Genomic DNA, 20,384 nt, shown 5'->3' on the forward strand with positions numbered 1-20,384 from the left:
ATGATTCTCAAATAGAAAACAAGAGTACCACGCCCCCCCCCCCCCCACGACACTGACCCCTCACTACCCGAAACCTTCAAAGGGCCAACACCCCCACGCCCCTCTCCCCATAACTCTCACCACAAGGCCTACACCGTCCTGGACGGGCTCCTGTCCCGAAACGGTCACCACAGATCACTGACTCCGACAGCTCATGGCCCACTCACAGCGACCAACCCCGCACCAAACCGTGAGAAACCGGTCTCATGAAGACCACAGAGATCCACGAACGGACACGCAACCCCCCCATCTCCCAACTACCCTACCCACCTATGTTACCCCCCCAGATACATAGGTTACTAACCTAATGACACAATCACTGAGCAACAGCCCACCCCCATGACACCCTCAAGACCAACAGACAGCGTCAGCTAAAGAGACCATCGTTAACCCCTTAAGGACCAAACTTCTGGAATAAAATGGAATCATGACGTGTCACACACGTCATGTGTCCTTAAGGGGTTAAAGGACATCTTATATGCGAGCCATGGTTATCCCAGTCTCTTTCTCCCCGGCTCAGAAAAGCCAAATCCTTACTCACTCAAATATGTGAATTGTACTTGTACCCCTCCCCTCTTTTTTATTCTGTACCCCACATTAACAGTTGAAAACTTGAAAATAAAGAATTTTGAAAAATTATGTTCGTCCAATAAAAAAAGGTATCCTTGCATACTGCAATACTCTGGTATTTTGTGTATATGAATATTTTGTATTAAACTTTAACATTTAAAGGCACACACACTCTCTGTGTGTCAGGGGGGCTGTTTAGTAGAAGGAGCCCATAATGCAGAAAAGGCTGTTAGCACAAAATCAGGTTCACAGTACAATAGGGTCAGGCAAGCCAAAAGGAAAGGACAGGCTGCACAGGATCATAGTCGGAATCAGGCAAGTGTCAAACACCAGGAGTATAACAGGACAGGCACTGAAGGTATAAAACACAACAGGAGCACAGAATAACTGAGCAATTAGTTACTTCATCTCCGCCTCTTAAATGCGCCCCTTTGACAATTCCACCTGCTTTCCCTTTGAGAAGGCGTACTTCAGCACGTATGCATCATAGGGCACTCTTGCTCTGTGTCTCTGTCATGTAGGAGTGAAGTGGACTGACTCTGGTGCTATTTGTGTTCCGCTGGTCCCTGGAAAATTGTGGCTCAGCGGTCGCGGGCTGACCGTGTGGTGCAGGAGGACGCGCTTCAACACGGCTCCAAGTAAAGAGAGGGAGACATGGCGTGGGAGCATGAGGTAAGTGGCTTTAGAGCGGGGGGCCTTACACTGTGGCACACACAAAACATCACTGACAAACGCACTCTGATTATTATTGTTATTTATTTATATAGCGCCAACAAATTCAACAGCGCTTTACAGTGGGTGGACGAACAAACATGTAGTTGTAACCAGACAAGTTGGACACACAGGAACAGATGGGTTGAAGGCTCTGATCAATGAGCTTACATGCTAGAGGCAGTGGGAAAAAGTGACACAAAAGATAAGGATAGTATTAAACTGACAGTTGCATGAGAGGAATCAGTCGGGAACTATTAACAGTTTAATTGATACGCTTTAATAAAGAAGTGGGTTTTGAATGATTTTTTTGAAGGAGTGGAGACTGGGTGAGCATCTAACGGAGGAGGGAAGTCTTGAAGGCGAGCATCAGAGGTGGGAGTACGGAGAGAAGATAGACCTAAGTCTTTAGCAGAGCTTAAGGGCCTAGACGGGACATACTTGTATATTAGGGAGGATAGATAGGTGGGGGCAGCATTATGTAGAGATTTGAAAGCAAGAACCAGAATTTTAAATTGTGCCCTATATCTTACAGGAAGCTAATGTAGGAACTGACAGAAGGGTGAGGCGTGGGAGGTGCGGGCGGACAGGAAGATGAGCCTCACCGCCGCATTCATTATGGACTGTAACGGCGCAAGTTGGGAGCACGTAAGACCACTGAGAAGCGGATTACAGTAATCAAGGCGAGAAAGGACAGTGGAATGGAACAGCACCTTAGTCGCATTGTTATGGACGTAAATTAAGATTAGTAAAATGTCTATTTACTCTGCATAACTGTACTCAGTATTATTCAATGTTTACTGTGTTAACCTGGCTGCTAGAACAGCCCCTCCCCTCCTGCTCAGAAAGGCTGCTAGAAGCTCCCCCTCCCATCAACTAACAAGATGGCGCTGGAATGTGGAGGAGAATCCCATGATGACAGTGACATCACACCCTGTAGGTTGTGCATTAGATAAGACACTTAACACTTAACCAATTAAAGATATATTTTCTCTGAAATATTGCTTTCTGCATATGACATATTTCTGTCTTTATAAGGGGCTCCCCACCCCCCCGATTAAACATTCTTGTGTTTTTCATCAACCTGGTAACTTGTGTCTGCTGTGAATTACTTTAGGAAGCGTGCATGCATCAAATATCAATAATTTGGACAGAGGCAAATATTCAAGTAATCAAACACTTGATTTTGATCCACAACAGCATCTGGCGTTAAGTAGGGTCGGATGAACGCAATGTTTTTGAAAATGTAGCGGCAGGATTTGGTAATAGACTGAACATGAGGCATAATGGAGTGGTCGGAGTCAAAGAGAACATCTAGGCAGCTAGTCTGCGTGGTAGAACTGATGGTAGCACCGTTGACTTGGAGGTAGACAGACACAGGAGTAGCAACACTTGAGGGAGGAAAGACCAGAATTTCAGTTTTGGTCAAGTTGAGTTTAAATAAGTGGACAGCCACCCAGTTAGAAATATCAGAGAGGCAGTCAGAGACACTAGTCAAGAGGTACGGGGAGAGATCAGGAGAGGACAGATAGATTTCCGTGTCATCCGCATAGAAATGATATTGGAAGCCAAAGGAGCTAATGAGTTTACCAAGGGAGGCAGTATAGATGGAGAACAGTAGGGGACCAAGGACTGAACCTTGGGGGACACCAACAGAGAGGAGTCAGGGAGAAGAAGCAAAGCCAGATAAAAAAACACTGAAAGAGCGCTGGGAGAGGTAGGAGGCGCACCAGGAGAGAGCAATACATTGTAGACCGATATTGCGGAGGATGAGAAATAGCTGTTGATGATCAACAGTGTCAAAAGCTGCAGAAAGGTCAAGGAGAATTAGGATAGAGTAGTGACCACGAGATTTTGCAGCGAGTAGATCATTGGATACTTTGGTCAGTGCCGTTCCCACAGAGTTCCTCTATTTATTTATTTATAGACCACATCTTATTGCTAATACTAATGCCTACAAAAAAAGTGCACAACAATAGTTACCTATTCATTTTAAGGGGGTTATAGTCATTTTAGCGAACGGTGGGTGGAACAAGTGGGGACCAGAGACAGTTCCCCATTATAAAACTATACCATCCCACTGATCAGGGATGATGTTTTAACGATTGAGTAGCTCCTGGTGGATTGGGTTAAAAGAAGATAACATTTTCCCAATAGTTGTATGTGGGTCATATTGACCCTTATATATGTTTATTTTTATTTTAACTGACCAGTCGTCACATACTTAACCTTTTTTTTTTTTATTATTTCGTATGCAGAATGTTAGAAGACATGTAGCAGGTTTGAAAAGAGGGTGCATTGTTGCCTACGCAGAGGCATAGTTCGTCAAACAAGCAAAAGTAAATACTTAACCTTTAACCCCTTAGGGACCAAACTTCTGGAATAAAAGGGAATCATGACATGTCACACATGTCATGTGTCCTTGAGGGGTTAAGTGATTTTTAGCTATCTGCCTGCCAGGTGGAATAAAGGATTATAATAAATTCAACTGACAAATATAATAAAATCTATTTACGGATGTAAACTGGGACCATGCATTATTGGCCCCTAGCTTGGGATCCAAATCTTTCCCGTTAGCAAATTATGAGGATGTTTTTACCAAGTGGTAAATGATGGGTTGGGGTGTCTGCTGGGACCCTCACTCTACCACTTGCCATCAATTGTGAGATCCAACAGCATATACAACTTCTCTTAAGTGGAGGCCATTGATAGTATGATGGTGTAGGCCAGCGTTTCTCTGCTGTTCACGGAAGGTAGGAAACAGCAGAGATTGCAAGACTGTGCCGTTATGCATGCCTGCCGTCAGCCCTCCATAAGCCCACCCTCAGTCAGCCATTTCATGTGCACTCAGTGTTATAGAGTGGAAGCATTCTGGCAGATGCTCAACTCACAATATTGGCCACAGGAGAAACGATTTATTTTACTGCCTTTAGAGATAACTGACCTTTAGAGTAATGCCCATTGTGGCATACGGGGATATGATTATTTAATTAAATTTTTTTGTAGAGATTATGTTAAAAGTCTGATGCTGAAAACAAGTTACATGGGTTGGGCTTCTCATATTTTTTTGTTGGTTAAACTTATATACATATAAATTTTTCTGCTTACTATCTCTAGAAATCAGTGATATACCAAAAAAAGAATTAAGAGCTGTTAAAACCGCATCCTTTGCGGTCAGGTAGTGAAATCTGTACTAGAGTGTTTTTTTAAACTCCAAGACTGACTCAAAATCCTGCTCATGGTTAAGATGCTTTATAAAACATCCTTGGGAGTCAGGTAGTGAGATCTGTTTTAAAGTGTGATAGTATTTTTTCTCTAAGACTGACTCAAAATCCTGCTTACATTAAGTTCTTTGTAAGAGCTTTATAAGAAACAGCATCCATTGCAGTCAGGTAGTTAAACCTGATTTTTTTTTTCAGGTTAGATAAGTGCTTTGTTTATTTTACCAACCAACAAGCATGAATTTGGACATCTGGTTAAAACAAGGAACTATCAAGAAAAAAATCATTACTACTTCTAACTGGTCTTCACTTATAGAAACTGAGAAAAAAGATACAATAAGAAACCAAGAAAACGGGTCCGAAATAGTTGAATCTACTGTTCCTCAAATAGCAGAGACAAGTCAAAGATAAAAAGAAGAGCACACAATGCTACCCAATCTTCTTTTCAAACAAAGAAAATATAATGACAGCTAATTATCATTTGGATTCACAAGTGCCAGAAATAAAAATTGTACTGAAACATTGCCAAACAGTTCGTTAGCACCTGCTAAATTACGTCGGCATTTTGAGCAAAACTGTGGTGGAATCTCAGTAAAAATAAATTTACTAGGACAAGTTTGCCACGTGGTATGTGCACTTGCATATGTTGATGTATCAGTTAGTCAGTTACACGTAGCTAAGATACAATCAACAGTGTACTGAGCAAGTGTAGGAATACAGGATATACGAGTATTTCCCCTCCTCCATTGTGCTGGGCAAGTAATGTGGTCAAACAGGAATTTAGTCTCTATTCGGTTGATTAGATAAGAGTATGTGTAGGTTGAACTGATTATGGGAGGAGCTACATGCCTATATAAGGGACCTACACTGTATGATCAGGACTCAGACTTTGCTGTTTTTTGGTGACATTAGTCCCTCTGAGTCGGTGAATCGAATAAAGAATCTCTTCCTTCCTGAAGAAACCTGTGTCCATCTCTCTGTGCTTGGCTTCCGTCAGTTTCTCCGGTATCATTTGGTGCAATTGGCCGGGAAGCTCATCGTTCAACGGTAGCTGAGAAGCAGAGGCGTGAGACGGTCTATCTTTGCCCACGCTCTCTACGGCTGCACCCCTGAACTTCTGCGTGGACCTCCCTTCGTCTCGGCGCCACTGGTCTGTTGTCCAGGAGATCATCGGCCTCTACGTAGTAAGTGCTGGGGTGTCCCCGTCGATGAGTGTGAACTCAGGTCCAGGAACGAGGAGGTAAGACGACCACTGTTTTAGACGGTGGACCCACAAGGGGTTTTGGATACCGATTGTGCGGTAGGCCCATAAGGGGTTATTTGTGTATGGAATCTGCCCCCTCCAGTGGAGGGAAGGAGCGAAGGCGCGCCGCTCAATTAAACGCCCTGTAGTCAGCCCGTTTAATTTTGGTTTGGAGTCAGGCTGGGTTCTGTGTAAATAGCCCAAGCCGGACACCGGTGTCTTGTCTAGACTAGCGTTCTAGGGTGTATATTACGTTCACTAGGTCGGAGGGACCGGGAGACTAAGCGGCGTCTGTGTAAATTCAGTCCGCTAGATCTCAACCTATCTTGGCTAAGTGGGAAGGCGTGTAAATTTGGAACCCACTAGATTTTTGATAGAGTATATAGACTAAGAGGGTGCTGTTGTAAATTCTGCCCTCTAGTTCGCTATATGTGGTGCTTGGGCAGCGTGGCTAACCAAAACGGATGTAAATAGTTTTAGGTAGTCCATCGAGGTACTGGCCAATAGATTAGTTGGGAATTGTAAATGTGTTAATGATTGTTGTAGTAGCGTGTATATCTTGCTAGATAGCGTGAGCTCTGCCGTCTAGCGAGAGTGTAAATAGTGTGTAACTGTATTATAGCGCACGGTACCATAACCATGTATAATAACTACTGATATTGTAAATAACTACTAATAACTGTCGTCTATGTTGTATGTTTAACACCATAACCACTACTTATTGAACTGTGACTTTAAATTGTACTCTAACCAATGCTAACCGTACTATAACTACTGTTTGTAAAGACGATGTTACTGGGGTATGTTATAGACGGGTAATTCAGGTATAGGGAATTATAGCGTGGGTGACTGTATAGTTTCGCCAAAAGGCACAGTAATAGTTATTTAGTGACTGGTGTAACAGCTGTGTGTGTACGGGAATTCCCTGAGTGTTTTGTTGTGTGCGTTTCACCTAGTAACTGTACCACGTGGTGCTGTTGCCAAGGGAACGGGTGTGACCGTTGGAAGTGTGTTTGTTTAGTTTCTGTTGGAGACGACGCTTCATTGTTAGTATGGGTGCGTCAGATTCAACGGTTATGGATCCCTTAGGATGTATGTTGAAAAACTTTAAAAAGGGATACACTGTGTATGATTTTGGGGTAAAGATGTCTCCAACACGCCTGACTACTTTATGTAGTAGGGAATGGCCTACTTTGGTGGCTGCATGGCCACCACGTGGCAGTTTGGATCCTAATCTGGTACAGCGTGTACACGTGGCTGTATCAGGTAGGCCAGAACTTTACGGTCAGTTTCCGTATATTGATTGTTGGAAGCAGGCCGTAAATGACTTGCCAAAATGGATCCGGGTATGCCACGAGGAACAATGTCGGCTCATGGTGGCCAGAACTCGCTTGTCCACTAAGGCCGTAATTACGCCCATTTTGGACACGCCTCCTGAATCCGAGATCCCCATGCCGCCCCCTTACTCCTCCTCCACAGGGAGAGGTAGAGGAGGTCCTGGAGAAAATAGTGGGAATAATAGAGGAAGTGTTAGTGGAGATAGATATTACCCAGTAGCGCAGAGACCCCGCGCGAGAGAGGATAGGGACTTTGTGAGTTTGGCTGACAAAGTCATGGAGGACTATTGATACCGACCGGGCTCCATCCCCCTTGGCCGAGCGGAGCCTATGGTCGATGTAGCAATAGGGGGAAAAAGGAGTTCTTTCATGATTGACACTGGTGCTGAACATTCGGTGGTGACTGACCTAGTCGCTCCTCCTTCAGGAAGAACTATCACCGTAATAGGAGCAACTGGAAGGAGTGCCGCTAAACCGATTCTTAAAAGTCGACTCTGTACATTGGGAGGCCACATAGTGAAACACCAGTTCCTTTATATGCTTGAATGTCCAGTCCAACTGCTAGGACGTGATTTGTTGTCGAAATTACAAGCACAGATAACATTTCTACCTAACGGAACAACATCTTTGAAGTTCAATGGACCCTCAGGTATAATGACAATATCTGTACCAAAGGAAGAAGAGTGGCGACTTTATACAGTGTTGACTAGCCAAAACCCTAAGAGTGATGAATCCTTGTTCAATATACCAGGAGTGTGGGCAGAGAATAACCCACCAGGACTTGCTCGTAATATCCCACCAATTCGTTTCGAACTAAAGCTTGGGGTTTATCCAGTAAGCCTGAGACAATATCACATTCCACAAAAGGCCAAGAAGAACATACAATCTTATTTGGATAAGTTCATAAGGTATGGTATCCTAAAATTCTGTACTTCCCCCTGGAACACCCCATTGTTGCCTGTTCAAAAGCCCGGTACAGATGAGTATCGCCCTGTGCAGGACTTGAGAGCAGTCAATAATGCGGTAGTAAGTATACATCCAGTTGTGCCCAATCCATATAACCTGCTTGCTTTAATTCCGGGCGGGGCTACCTACTTCACAGTTTTGGATCTCAAAGATGCCTTCTTTTGCCTACGAATTGCTGCGGAAAGCCAGTGTATCTTTGCATTCCAATGGGAAAATGCTGTAACGGGCTCGAAACGCCAGATGACTTGGACAAGGCTGCACCAAGGGTTTAAAAATTCCCCTACCCTATTTGGATCAGCTTTAAGTCAAGGCTTACTGGATTTCAAGTCCATTCCAGGAGAGTGTGTACTATTACAATACGTAGATGATTTGTTGATAGCGGCATACCAAGATTGTCCAACTTGACACAAGCCATTGTACGAAGATGTGTGATATGTGCCAAGAACAACGCAAGGCAAGGTCCAGTGAAACCACCGGGAGTCCAGTATATGGGAGGACTCCCTATGTCCAATCTCCAAATAGACTATACGGTAATGCCTAAATCCGGCGGACATCGCTACCTACTAGTAGTTGTGTGTACCTACTCACAACTATAAAGCTATAAAGGTGGCTGAAGTGACTCCGTGGATTCATCACTCCAGGGTTAAACCAGCAGCAGTAGATTCTTGGCAAGCTACACCAGATCCAGAGAATCCCTGCAAGATCCGGTTAAAGCGTGTAACTCAGTCGGAGTGACGAGGAGATATCGGGACTTCTAGAGTAATCAAAGAGATCAGCAAGAAGGTGTTTTGACGGCCATAATAAAGCCTGACCACCGTTACATAGCCAGAGTGTCTTGAAGGGACCTCTGTGAAGGGAAGAGAGGACTTGAAGGACTCCATTCCTTGCAGCCCTTACATCCTGGAAGCTGAGGTGCCATCACACGGACGAAGAATTAGAATAAAGATGTCAGGAGAAATGCATTTGATAATGTGTATATTTGTGTTTTTAATTATTCAGGAAGGTAGAGGTACCGACACACCTGGCTGTGAGGTTTGCATTAAGACTACAAAAACAGGTAATCATATTTCCCAGACCCTTATTTGGCATTCACAATATGAGTGTAAAGGATATGTATCTAAGTGTAGATACTTAGGTATAGATTATAGTGTATGCCATTTAAGAGTAGGAGAACCTAAGTGTTTTAGTCCAGAGTATCAACCCCGTACAATTTGGTTGACCCTTTGGAATGGAGACTCACAGGGGACCCTAATAAATAAGACAATACTAGAAACCGTACATTCTTCGGGTGTTCTGCTATTTGATGCATGTACGGTGATATCAAGTGGTAGAAAACCGTGGCATGTATGCGGGGATCTTAAATGGGAAAGAACGTATGGGTCTAATGATAAGTATATTTGCCCCAGTAGTAAGAACAAGTATATAGATCCAAAATGCCCAAATAAGAATTATAATTATTTTCCATATTGGTCTTGTGTAGGGTGGGCAACTTGGGGACAGACAGCAGATAAGGATATGATTGTTACTAAGTTGCCTACCAAACCATATTGTAAGTCTATGGAGTGTAACCCAGTCTATATACTTATTAATAATCCTGAACAGTTTATAGATAGGTTTGGAAAATTATTTGGGTTCCAGATATATGGGACAGGTTTGGATCCTGGGACAATATTATTTATAGGGATACTGTGGCAGCCCAGACTCATCAGGTTTTCCATTCTTTCTACGAGGAGATGAGTGTAGAGAATAAGATCCCCCATAATGCTAAGAACTTGTTTATTGATCTAGCCGAGAGTATTGCCGGTAGTCTTAATGTAACCAACTGCTATGTGTGTGGAGGTACTAATATGGGAGACCAATGGCCCTGGGAAGCAAATGAGGTAATGTATTCCGGTTCTGAGACAATTGAACAGATAACATCTTCTCAAGCTGATTATCAAATGAGTGTTAGAGGTAAATCTGAGTGGCGATTAAAGACCTCCATTATAGGTTATGTTTGCATAGCAAGGAAAGGAATAATGTTTAATACATCTGTAGGAGAATTGACTTGTCTAGGGCAAAAAGCTTATGATGATGATACAAAGAATACAACTTGGTGGTCAGCTTCAAATGTCTCAGAACCACCTAACCCGTTTGCAAGTTATACCAATTTAAAGGATGTGTGGTTTGACCTATCTGCTACATCGAATTGGAAAGCCCCAGCAAATTTGTACTGGATCTGTGGTAAGAAAGCCTGTTCGGAGTTACCACAGGACTGGGAAGGGGCATGTGTGTTAGGTATGCTCAAACCATCCTTCTTCTTGTTGCCTATTGAAACAGGAGAGACTTTGGGAGTTAAGGTATATGATGTGAATCATAGAAAGAAAAGGGGACCCCTAGAGATAGGTACCTGGGAAGATAATGAGTGGCCTCCCCAGCGTATTATAGATTATTATGGGCCAGCTACGTGGGCAGAGGATGGTACTTTTGGATATAGAACCCCAATATATATGCTCAACCGTATTATAAGGTTACAGGCAGTGGTTAAGATAATTACCAATGAAACATCGCAAGCGCTCAATCTCCTAGCGGAACATAATACTAGGATGAGGACAGCCGTTTACCAAAATAGATTAGCCTTGGATTACCTATTGGCAGTAGAGGGAGGTGTATGTGGGAAGTTTAACCTAAGCAATTGTTGTCTTCAAATAGATGATGAAGGGCAAGCAATAGCTGAGCTTACTAGCCATATGGTTAAACTAGCGCATGTGCCTACCCAGGTATGGAAAGGGTATAATCCAAGTAGTTGGTTTGGTAATTGGTATGAGCAGTTTGGAGGACTTAAGGCATTGGTAGGTGGAGTCATGCTAATTTTGATGCTGTGCCTTCTCCTACCATGTCTGATTCCTTTGGTAGTTAGGTCTGTGCAGAGCATTATAGAGAATATAGCAGAGAGGAAGGCTGCTGCACAGATAATGGCTATATATAGGTATGAGGCTCTAAATCAGGGAGAATTAGTACAGGAAGAGGAATGTTGAGGAATTCGTATCTTTAGGGAGTCGCAAAGTCTGGTCTGGTTCATAGCAACCTGAGGTGTAAGCAAACCCTGATTAAGTGATGCATCTGGGATTATGAAATATCAGAAGCATCAAAGGGGGGAATGTGGTGGAATCTCAGTAAAAATAAATTTACTAGGACAAGATTGCCACGTGGTATGTGCACTTGCATATGTTGATGTATCAGTTAGTCAGTTACACGTAGCTAAGATACAATCAACAGTTTACTGAGCAAGTGTAGGAATACAGGATATACGAGTATTTCCCCTCCTCCATTGTGCTGGGCAAGCCATGTGGTCAAACAGGAATTTAGTCTCTATTCGGTTGATTAGATAAGAGTATGTGTAGGTTGAACTGATTATGGGAGGAGCTACATGCCTATATAAGGGACCTACACTGTATGATCAGGACTCAGACTTTGCTGTTTTTTGGTGACATTAGTCCCTCTGAGTCCCGGTTGGTGAATCGAATAAAGAATCTCTTCCTTCCTGAAGAAACGTGTGTCCATCTCTCTGTGCTTGGCTTCCGTCAGTTTCTCCGGTATCAAAACCACACAGAGTACAAAGATAAAGACATTGCCTTTTTTAAGCGAAAGCTTCAGGAGTATCATAACACTAAACAGTTTATGAGCAAAATATTTAGAAATTATAAAAAAGGCCACTTCTTAAAAGGTTTGTCCTACGGCGGAATTTTTTTTTTTTTTTACACGGGTTCCACGATGTTGGTATACTATGTCAAAGGGTTCCACTGGAATAATTAATTGGAATCCCTGGTGTAGGCTGACGCTTTCAGCCTACCACTGGCCGCCTTACAAAAACTTCCTCATTTTGTGGCGGATGGGAAGAAGGAAGTAGCCAGAGCGTCAATATTGGCATTAAACCGTAAAAAAAAATCAAAGTATGAAAAGTCTCCATACAATGCAATTTGAGAATATGGCATGACCTCTCAATGGCTGCGTACCCTCCCCCATGCCATTAAAAAAAAGAAAAAAAAAAAAAGAATGCTCATATCCATGGCATTCTGAACAAGCACTAATAATACAAATGCAAACAAAATAAAAAATAAATTGGAGGATTAAAAGCAAACAAAAAAAAAAATTACATAACTGATACTTAGAAGGCAAGTTACTTAAAAACAATAAAATTCGAATTAAAAAAAAAAAGAAAAGAAATACTGTACAATCACATACTAAACTATCAGCCTTGAGATGCTATGTCACAGTAAAAAAAAAATGCGATATTACAAGAAAGCATCAAATCCCGCGCATGCGCAGCAGTTGTGCGTCTCATCCTGCGCATGCGCATTAGGTGCGGTTCATCCTGCGCATGCGCCCTTGCATGGTACACGCTTCCTATCTTCCTTTGCTTTCCACGTGAGTGGCATTAGACGGTAAGCATTAGACGGTGGAGCAGTGTCTGCCAGGACAGTGAGGATTCCAGGGGTCTGCAGGTTGTGAAGTATGGCCCTGGTGGAGGGTCAGGAGGTGTCCCTGGAAAACACAGAGGGGAGCTGTAAGCCGATTCCCAGGGGAAAGCCGAAATCTGGGAGAATATGGAAAGATTCCAACAAAAAAAGGCAAGTCCAACTTTCTCTGAATGATTGTTTTAGTAATCTAAAGGCAATGAGCATAACTTAAACATATCTTAAAGTTTAACGAGAAATTATAATGTTATGTTTTTTTACTAAATAGTGAATCGCAAAATATCAGTGAAATAACTGATGTTGAAAAAAAAATGTCCAAGAGTACTCTAGTCGTAGTTTGGCAGTTTTATTCTAAAGTTTGCAGTTTGGATTTTAATTTTGCTACAATCCCAAATTTAGTGAATAAGTCCAATAAAGTCAAAGGTACACTATGGGCACCATAACAACTTCATTAAATTAAGTTACTATGGTGGCAGGTAGTCCCTGGGCGCTTTCTTGCCTGAAGGGATTAAACATCACTGAAATTCTAATTCAGTCAAGAGATATACAGAGACAGTAGGGACTACTTTGTCTCTGTCTCCTCCACCTGACTTTCTCTGACACGAGGAAGAGCTACAGAGTCAATCCCTGTAGCCGTCATTGGTCATGGCTGCAGGGAACTGGCTGTGTCTATGGAGTATTCAGCAATCTCGCAAGAACCTCCATAGACCTCAGTGCTGTACTCTCTCGCATGTACAAGAGTACAGCAGTGACACCGGTGTTGAAGAGGACCTAGTTGGATCAAGATGACGGTGCTCATGTTGGACATGTTCAGGTAAGTAAACTCACCTGCCCCCCCCCCCCCCCTGGTCACAGGACCACCAGCAGCGATGTCACTGTTTGGGGGGCTTTCCGAATTCGGCAAAGTCCCAAAACTTTGACAGTGCCACTTTAAAATAAAATTAGGGGAAATTATACTTTCAGTAAAACAAACATGTATTCCTGACAGTATAGTTTTAAGAACACCATCTAGCCCCACTGGTCCCCTCTTTATTCCAGTCTTCTGCTGCTGGCTATGCCCCTAATATGCCTGCTTGGCGGACATAATCAGAAGTGGTATTCTGAGACAATCACAATGCTTTCCCGTAGGATTGGTTGAGCCTGTCAAGGAGGCAGAGCCAGCACAAGCCACACACAGCCTGGCCAATCAGCATTTCATCATGCAGAGGGTCGAGACACTGAATGTCCGTGCTGCACACTGTGCAGTACTGCCCTAGGATGCACCTCTAGTAGTCATCCTATGAGTGGCCAGTGAAGGTATCCCTAGGCTGCAATGTAAACACTGCTTCTTCTCTGAAAAAAATGTTTACTTCTAAAAGCCTAAAGGGACTGACTTGTACTCATCAGATACAATAAGCTGTAGTTGTTCTGGTGACTATAGTGTCCCTTTTATATGACTGTTATGTTAAAAAAATGATATTGTATTCCCTTACCTATTTAAGTATAAAAGGTAGATTTACTAACCTTTAGTGCCTAGCATAGCTTGTCTTACCAAGGCTGCTCCACCGCCGTGGATTTATGGTGTGCCTGGACATTTTGCTTGCACACACCTATAGTGCCTGCAGTGCCCTAGCAATATCTCAAAGTAATCTATCCCGAAAGACCTAGGTAAGTTGTCAATCCATTATAAAATAGTTTGACAACTTACCTGGGTCTTTCGGGTACCCGGTAATGCATGTTGTCTTCTTCAGCAGTAGATGCTCCATTGTCTTTGCTGAGCTAAGCCTGACTAATTCAGGACCATGCTTGTTGGCTGACATCGCGCAGCTGATGCTCTTAACCAATGAGCACAGTCCTGCATGCCCCTGCTTAGCTCAGAGGCACCAAGTAAATTATCTAGCAAGGAGAATTGGGAAGCAGGGCATGAGCAGAGCACCTGGTGGACACAGGTAAGTTGTCAATGGTTTACTTGAAGGGCAGCAGAGCACTCTTGGTACCGTAGCCACCACAGTGAGCTGCAGTGGTTAAAATTGTGATATACTGCATCCTGTGAACTAATATCTTGTTAAAGGGTCACTCTTAGGCATCATAACCACTACAGCCCTCTGTAGTAGTTATGGTGTGAGGAGTCCCCTGTCACTGCCAATTGATAAGAAGTCAAACCATTTGTGAATGATTTGACATTTCCATGGGTTCTCTTGGGCAGTTGTGATCCTTCCAATCTTCTTAGTGATGCTAAATTAAAATTGGCCTAGTTAAGTTGAAAGAAAGCCCTTAGACCTCTTAAAGAGGTAGTGTCAAATACCAAAGATGAAGAAACACTTTGGTTTCCTGTCCTAAATGGCCAAGTTGGAGTAGCTAACCCTATAGTGATGCTGCCACTGATTAGCCTGGAAAACTAATGTATAGTGTTTTTCTATGTAACTAAAATGGAAAAATACATTTTGCTAATGTTTTCCCTTTACATTATGAATATATTACCGCAAAGTTTTCATTCTACCCTTTTCAAATGTTTTAACCTTGTATTTACTGCACACACTGTAGGTTCTCTCAAATGGTGAAAGACCGCCCCCTGCGAACTTCTTGGGAAGTAAAGATGAAAGAACGCCTGGAAAAAAAATTGCTTAAGAACTTCTCCCAAAAACTGAAAGATGACAAGCAGCATGAGCGAGATGTGAGTGGCCCTCTGTGTGAATAATGAAATATTTTTATCATATAACTAAACTGAAAACACTGTCATAAATTAACCCTTTAAGTCCGGCGGGCGTATATTTACGTCCATTTAAAAGCGGCTCTAAACGCCGCAGGACGTAAATATACGCCCGCCGTTTTTTTTTAACTTACCCGGTCGCCGGTGGTCCCACGCCGGCAATCGCGGTTGGGGGGACTCCAAGGGAGCCCCCCCGCGGCGGATCTTCCTCCTCCGGTCCCTCCTGGTCATGTGAGAGTGAGGTCCTTGCGAGGACCTCACAATCACATGGCCGGTATAGCTGGCTCAGCATTGCCAGCAGGGGGACCAACTGTAATGACAGTTAGTCCCCCTGCTGGCTGGAAATCAAATTAAATAATGTTAAAAGTGTAAAAAAATAAATATATATATACTTAGATCATATATATATATATATATATATATATATATATATATATATGATCTAAGTATATATATACACACATACACATACACCGTCTAGGTGTATTTTAATATTAATATATATATATTAATATCAAATTACACGTAGACTGATACTGATTAAATATATATATAATTATTGTTATATATATATATTTATAAATAATATTAAAAAAAATATGTAAATACGTAAAAAATTAAATAAAAAAAATAATTAAAAGTAAAATATTAAAAAATATATAGTTGTTTTATTTCGTTCTAACTGTACTGTGATATTTGTATATATATTTATATCAAAATACACGTAGAACGAAATAATATATATATCTATATACATAAATATATACGTATATATCACTATATATATATATATACCTATATATAAATAAAAATATAAAAAAACATATATATATATATATATATATATATACATACATATATTAATTCTACACATATATTTATGTAATAATTTTACATAATTAGGTATCCTAATTAATTACAATTAGCGGGACCTGCCTGACAACCCATGCCGAAAGTATAAGGAATTTAATTTGCTAGCACTATATTTAACCCTATAACTTTCCAAGACACCATAAAACCTGTACATGGGGGGTACTGTTTTACTCGGGAGACTTCGCTGAACACAAATATTAGTGTTTCAAAACAGTAAAATTTATTACAACGATGATATCGACAGTAAAAGTGACGTTTTTGCATTTTTCATGCACAAACAGCACTTACACGGACGATATTACTGCTGCAATACTTTTTACTGTTTTGAAACACAAATATTTGTGTTCAGCGAAGTCTCCCGAGTACAACAGTACCCCTCATGTACAGGTTTTATGGTGTTTTCAAAAATTACAGCGTCAAATATAAGGCTTGTGTTTCATTTTTTTCACATTAAAATTCGCCAGATTGCTTACGTTGCATTTATGACCCTATGGTAGCCCAAGAATGAAAATTACCCCTATGATGGCATACTATTTGCAATAGTAGACAACCCAAGGTATTGCAAATGGGGTATGTCCAGTCTTTTTTAGTAGCCACTTAGTCACAAACACTGGCCAAAATTGGCGTTTTTTGCATTTTTCACACACAAACAAATACTAACGCTAACTTTGGCCAGTGTTTGTGACCAAATGGCTACTAAAAAAGACTGGACATACCCCATTTGCAATACCTTGGGTCGTCTACTATTGCAAATGGTATGCCATTATGGGTGTAAATTTATTTCCTTGGCTACTATACAGTCTCAAAGGCAACGTAACCAATCTGACAAATTTCAATTTCAAATGTAACACGCTATATTTGACCCTGTAACTTCCCAAAACACCATAAAACCTGTACATAGGGGGTACTGTTTTACACGTGAGACTTTGCTGAATACAAATGTGTATTTTATTGCAGTAAAAGCAAACAGTATTATGACATTGACAGTTAAAATGTCATGTAGAAAAAAAAAATCTTATTTTCTCCCATGTTTTTAATATTAAATTATGTTTCATAGCTAAATATTTGATATTAAATGAAAGCCCTGTTTCCCCTGAATAAAATGATATATAATAAGGGGGGGTGCATTTAATATGAAAGAGGTGAATTACGGTTTGACAGACATATAGCGCAAATGCCAGGTTTTGTTTATATTTTGTTTCGTTCACAACTTTTACATTTGGCTGCGGTGTTAAGGGGTTAATTTATACCAGTGTTTACCTTGTTAGTAAATTGTTGTTTGTGCTGTTGAGATTGAAATGTTATTGTCACTTTCCAGTTTTTTTTCTTTTTTTTATCTGAATATTTTATTAGTGTTTCCTATATAGACTTTTTTTATTTTCTGAAATGGCTTCTATTTTATGTTATCCCCCCCCCCCCCCCCCCCAAAAAAAAAATATATGCTGATTTCATACTTGTCACTGTGCACTCTTCAGTAGATAGGGTGGATAAGAAATCTCTCAAAGAAGTGCAAACAACAATATATTGTAAAAGCATTCACTTAGATCCATGCTGCTGGAGACCGTGGTCTCTTGCTGTAGAGACCTGCAGTGTTAAACAAGGTAAGTAGACTCCACACCGGTCCATCTTCCTGGTCCATCTGTTGTTGAATAAATTCTTCCCCTGAGAACTGAAGTATGGAGTCTACCTTGGCTATCTGGCTCAGTGGCTATTCTGTAGCTTCCATTGCCCTTAGCCTGTCAGTAACCACCCAGTTATCCCTGCCTCATACTGTAGACCTCAGTAGAATGGAACCTACATTTAAAGATAATTTTAGATTTAGACCAAAATAGTAGAATGTGGAGAATTCTCCAAATTCACTATGTTTTCAGTATGGCTCTTTTGGTTTTTAAAATCTGAATATCACTACAATGCACATGTTAGTGAAAAACCCTGAATGTTCTAAAATGGCTGTTGGAAAAAGTGACCTTGAAAAAGAAAGCTGTATTATATTCTTTATAGGCAATCTCAGTCGAGTGATGAATGCACTTTGGCTCACACCCAGTGCCTGATATTGTTTCTGTATATGCAGTTTATGTAGAAAAAAATCAGGACATACAACTTGGCCCTATTTATGGCAGAGATTGGTGATACAGTTAATGCATGTAAGTTGTTAAAATGTCCATGGTGAGATTGAGTTATTGTTATAATAATTATTAACAAAACACTTTAACTGGGTAATCTATTATTATGGTGGAGATCATTTTGAATGGTTGACTGTTAAAATACCCCAAATGAGACTTGGGGAGCTGAAAACTTCAACATCTATTGAAAATGTTAACATTTCTAATAGAACACTCCAAGAACCATCACCACTACTGTAAGTAGTCAAACTGTTTTAGTACAGCTTAACAACTTACCTCTGTCCATCTGGGTGTCTGCGGCTGCAGCTTTTGCTTCCAGTCTTCTTCTGCAGGATAATCCAGTTAACGCTGCAGAACTAAGCTGGGTCAGTCAAAACCGTTCTCTATAAGGAAATCTCTTTATTGTGATTGGATGATACAGGATATAAAAAAAAAAAAAAGATTGCACACTAGAACCACTACTAAGAATAAATGCTTTATTAAACCAAAAAGGTATAACAAACATAAAGAGTGACTTGAGAAAGGCAGCCAGGAAGTGCCGAAACGTTGGGGTATTAGAGGCTCGTGTTTTTGCCAGAGTAGGCTTATGGAATAGCAGTAATTAGCATTGTTTATTTATGTGCCTTTTTGTTGTCACTTCATTTTGTGCTTTATGTTTGTTATACCTTTTTGGTTTAATAAAGCATGTATTCATAGTAGTGGTTCTAGTGTGCAATCTCTTTTTGTAATATTTAGTATTGTTTGGGCGCTTGAGAGTATTCGCACCCAGTAATACGTTTTCATCTATATGGTCTCTCCATATGGTGGTGGTGTTAAGGGTGATGCAGGATGAAATGCTAAAGTAAATTAAAGGAGCACCACACTGTTTAGTTTACAGGCCCCTGAAAAAGGTTACCTGTTCGTTTAGCTTTGCGGTGATTAATAAGTTCTGAAGGTGTGTGTACAATGAATTTTTGGGCTTTAATTCTTGTGCCTGTTTCTTGATGCAGGAAAAAAAGAGACGCCGTGAGGAGAATCTTAGACGCCGGCTTGAAAATGAGAGGAAGGCAGAAATTGTACAAGTGGTGAGTTTTCTTATGTTTCAACATTTTTTCTTTTTTTCAATATTATTCTATCAAACTAAGTGAAAGTTAAATGCATATACTTCTGTAGGCTATTATGTGGTACTATTAATACTGACCTCTGTCTTCCTTAGATTCGAAACCCTGCAAAACTGAAACGTGCTCGGAAGAAGCAGCTGCGTAGCATTGAGAAGCGAGATACCTTAAAGATCTCTAAATCTTGAAACATAGATGAAACGTGACTCTGTCCCCCTAAAAAGAAGTCTTTCCAAAAGGAGAAAGTATCTTCCAATTGAGACTTTTTTTTTGCTCTTTGAAACAGAAACCTTCTCATTATGAATGGCGCTGATGACCTCTCGGATTGCTTAAATTTTAATGGACTATCGTGTCGTGTTGATTTGAGCTCTATTTGTTTTCTAACTTTGTCTTTGAGTTGCTGTAAAATAAATGAGAAAATTAAACAACTTGAGCACATGGAAAACGTGCTTGTTTCACAACGCACAAATGATTGTGAGACAGACTTAATTGCAACATAAGACATCCCTGTGTGTCTAAATGCACACTAAGAATAAAACTGAACGCTAACTATAAATCTAGTAAACACATTTGTTTATTTCACTAAAGTGTAAATTTCAATATGTAGGTCAGATTATGAAATTAAGACAAAAAATAGTTAACTTTTCAGTTCTACTGTTGTAGCCTAAAAATTGTTATTCAACGTAATTTCTGACAAATCAAAATTTAGAGATTAACTGTGACAATTTTCACATAATGTTTAAAGTGGCATTTCAGTGCCCAAATTCAAAACAACTCCATATTTAGCATTTTAGCAGTTAAAATATGCATTTTCTCATTGATGATATACCCCGGTCTGCTTCCTTTGGCCAGCTTCCCTTTCTTTCCTAACCCATTGCAGACTTCACAATGCAGCTCACTTGGAAGTCTTTGCAATTTGGGTAGTCAGGGTAATTGCCTGGATCTTGAGTTTAGTTCCACTGAGCTGAACTGACAGAACAGGTTGTCTGACGTACAGCCATGAGGGTGTAACATGGTTAATTTCTAAAAGTGTAAATTTCTATTGCATTCTGCACTTT

General features: G+C 40.9%; 1 protein-coding gene across 2 annotated transcripts in view; it reads left to right on the top strand.

The window, feature by feature from the left end:
- The window catches only part of CCDC86 (coiled-coil domain containing 86), a 248,143-nt gene extending 228,372 nt beyond the window's left edge, over positions 1–19,771 (top strand). Inside the window, exons 1-4 of one of the 2 annotated variants that reach the window (XM_063434265.1) lie at positions 12,489–12,697; positions 15,068–15,197; positions 19,219–19,293; positions 19,425–19,771. In XM_063434265.1, the coding sequence (XP_063290335.1) occupies positions 12,582–12,697; positions 15,068–15,197; positions 19,219–19,293; positions 19,425–19,514 (411 nt within the window). In that variant the 5' untranslated portion in view covers positions 12,489–12,581 and the 3' untranslated portion in view covers positions 19,515–19,771. Of the gene's footprint in view, positions 1–12,488; positions 12,698–15,067; positions 15,198–19,218; positions 19,294–19,424 lie in introns of those variants that run through there. The other variant, XM_063434266.1, reaches the window with a different exon arrangement.
- The last annotated feature ends 613 nt before the right edge of the window (positions 19,772–20,384 follow it).

Source organism: Pelobates fuscus, chromosome 10 (assembly GCF_036172605.1).
Source record: "Pelobates fuscus isolate aPelFus1 chromosome 10, aPelFus1.pri, whole genome shotgun sequence".
Taxonomy (NCBI): Eukaryota; Metazoa; Chordata; class Amphibia; order Anura; family Pelobatidae; genus Pelobates; species Pelobates fuscus.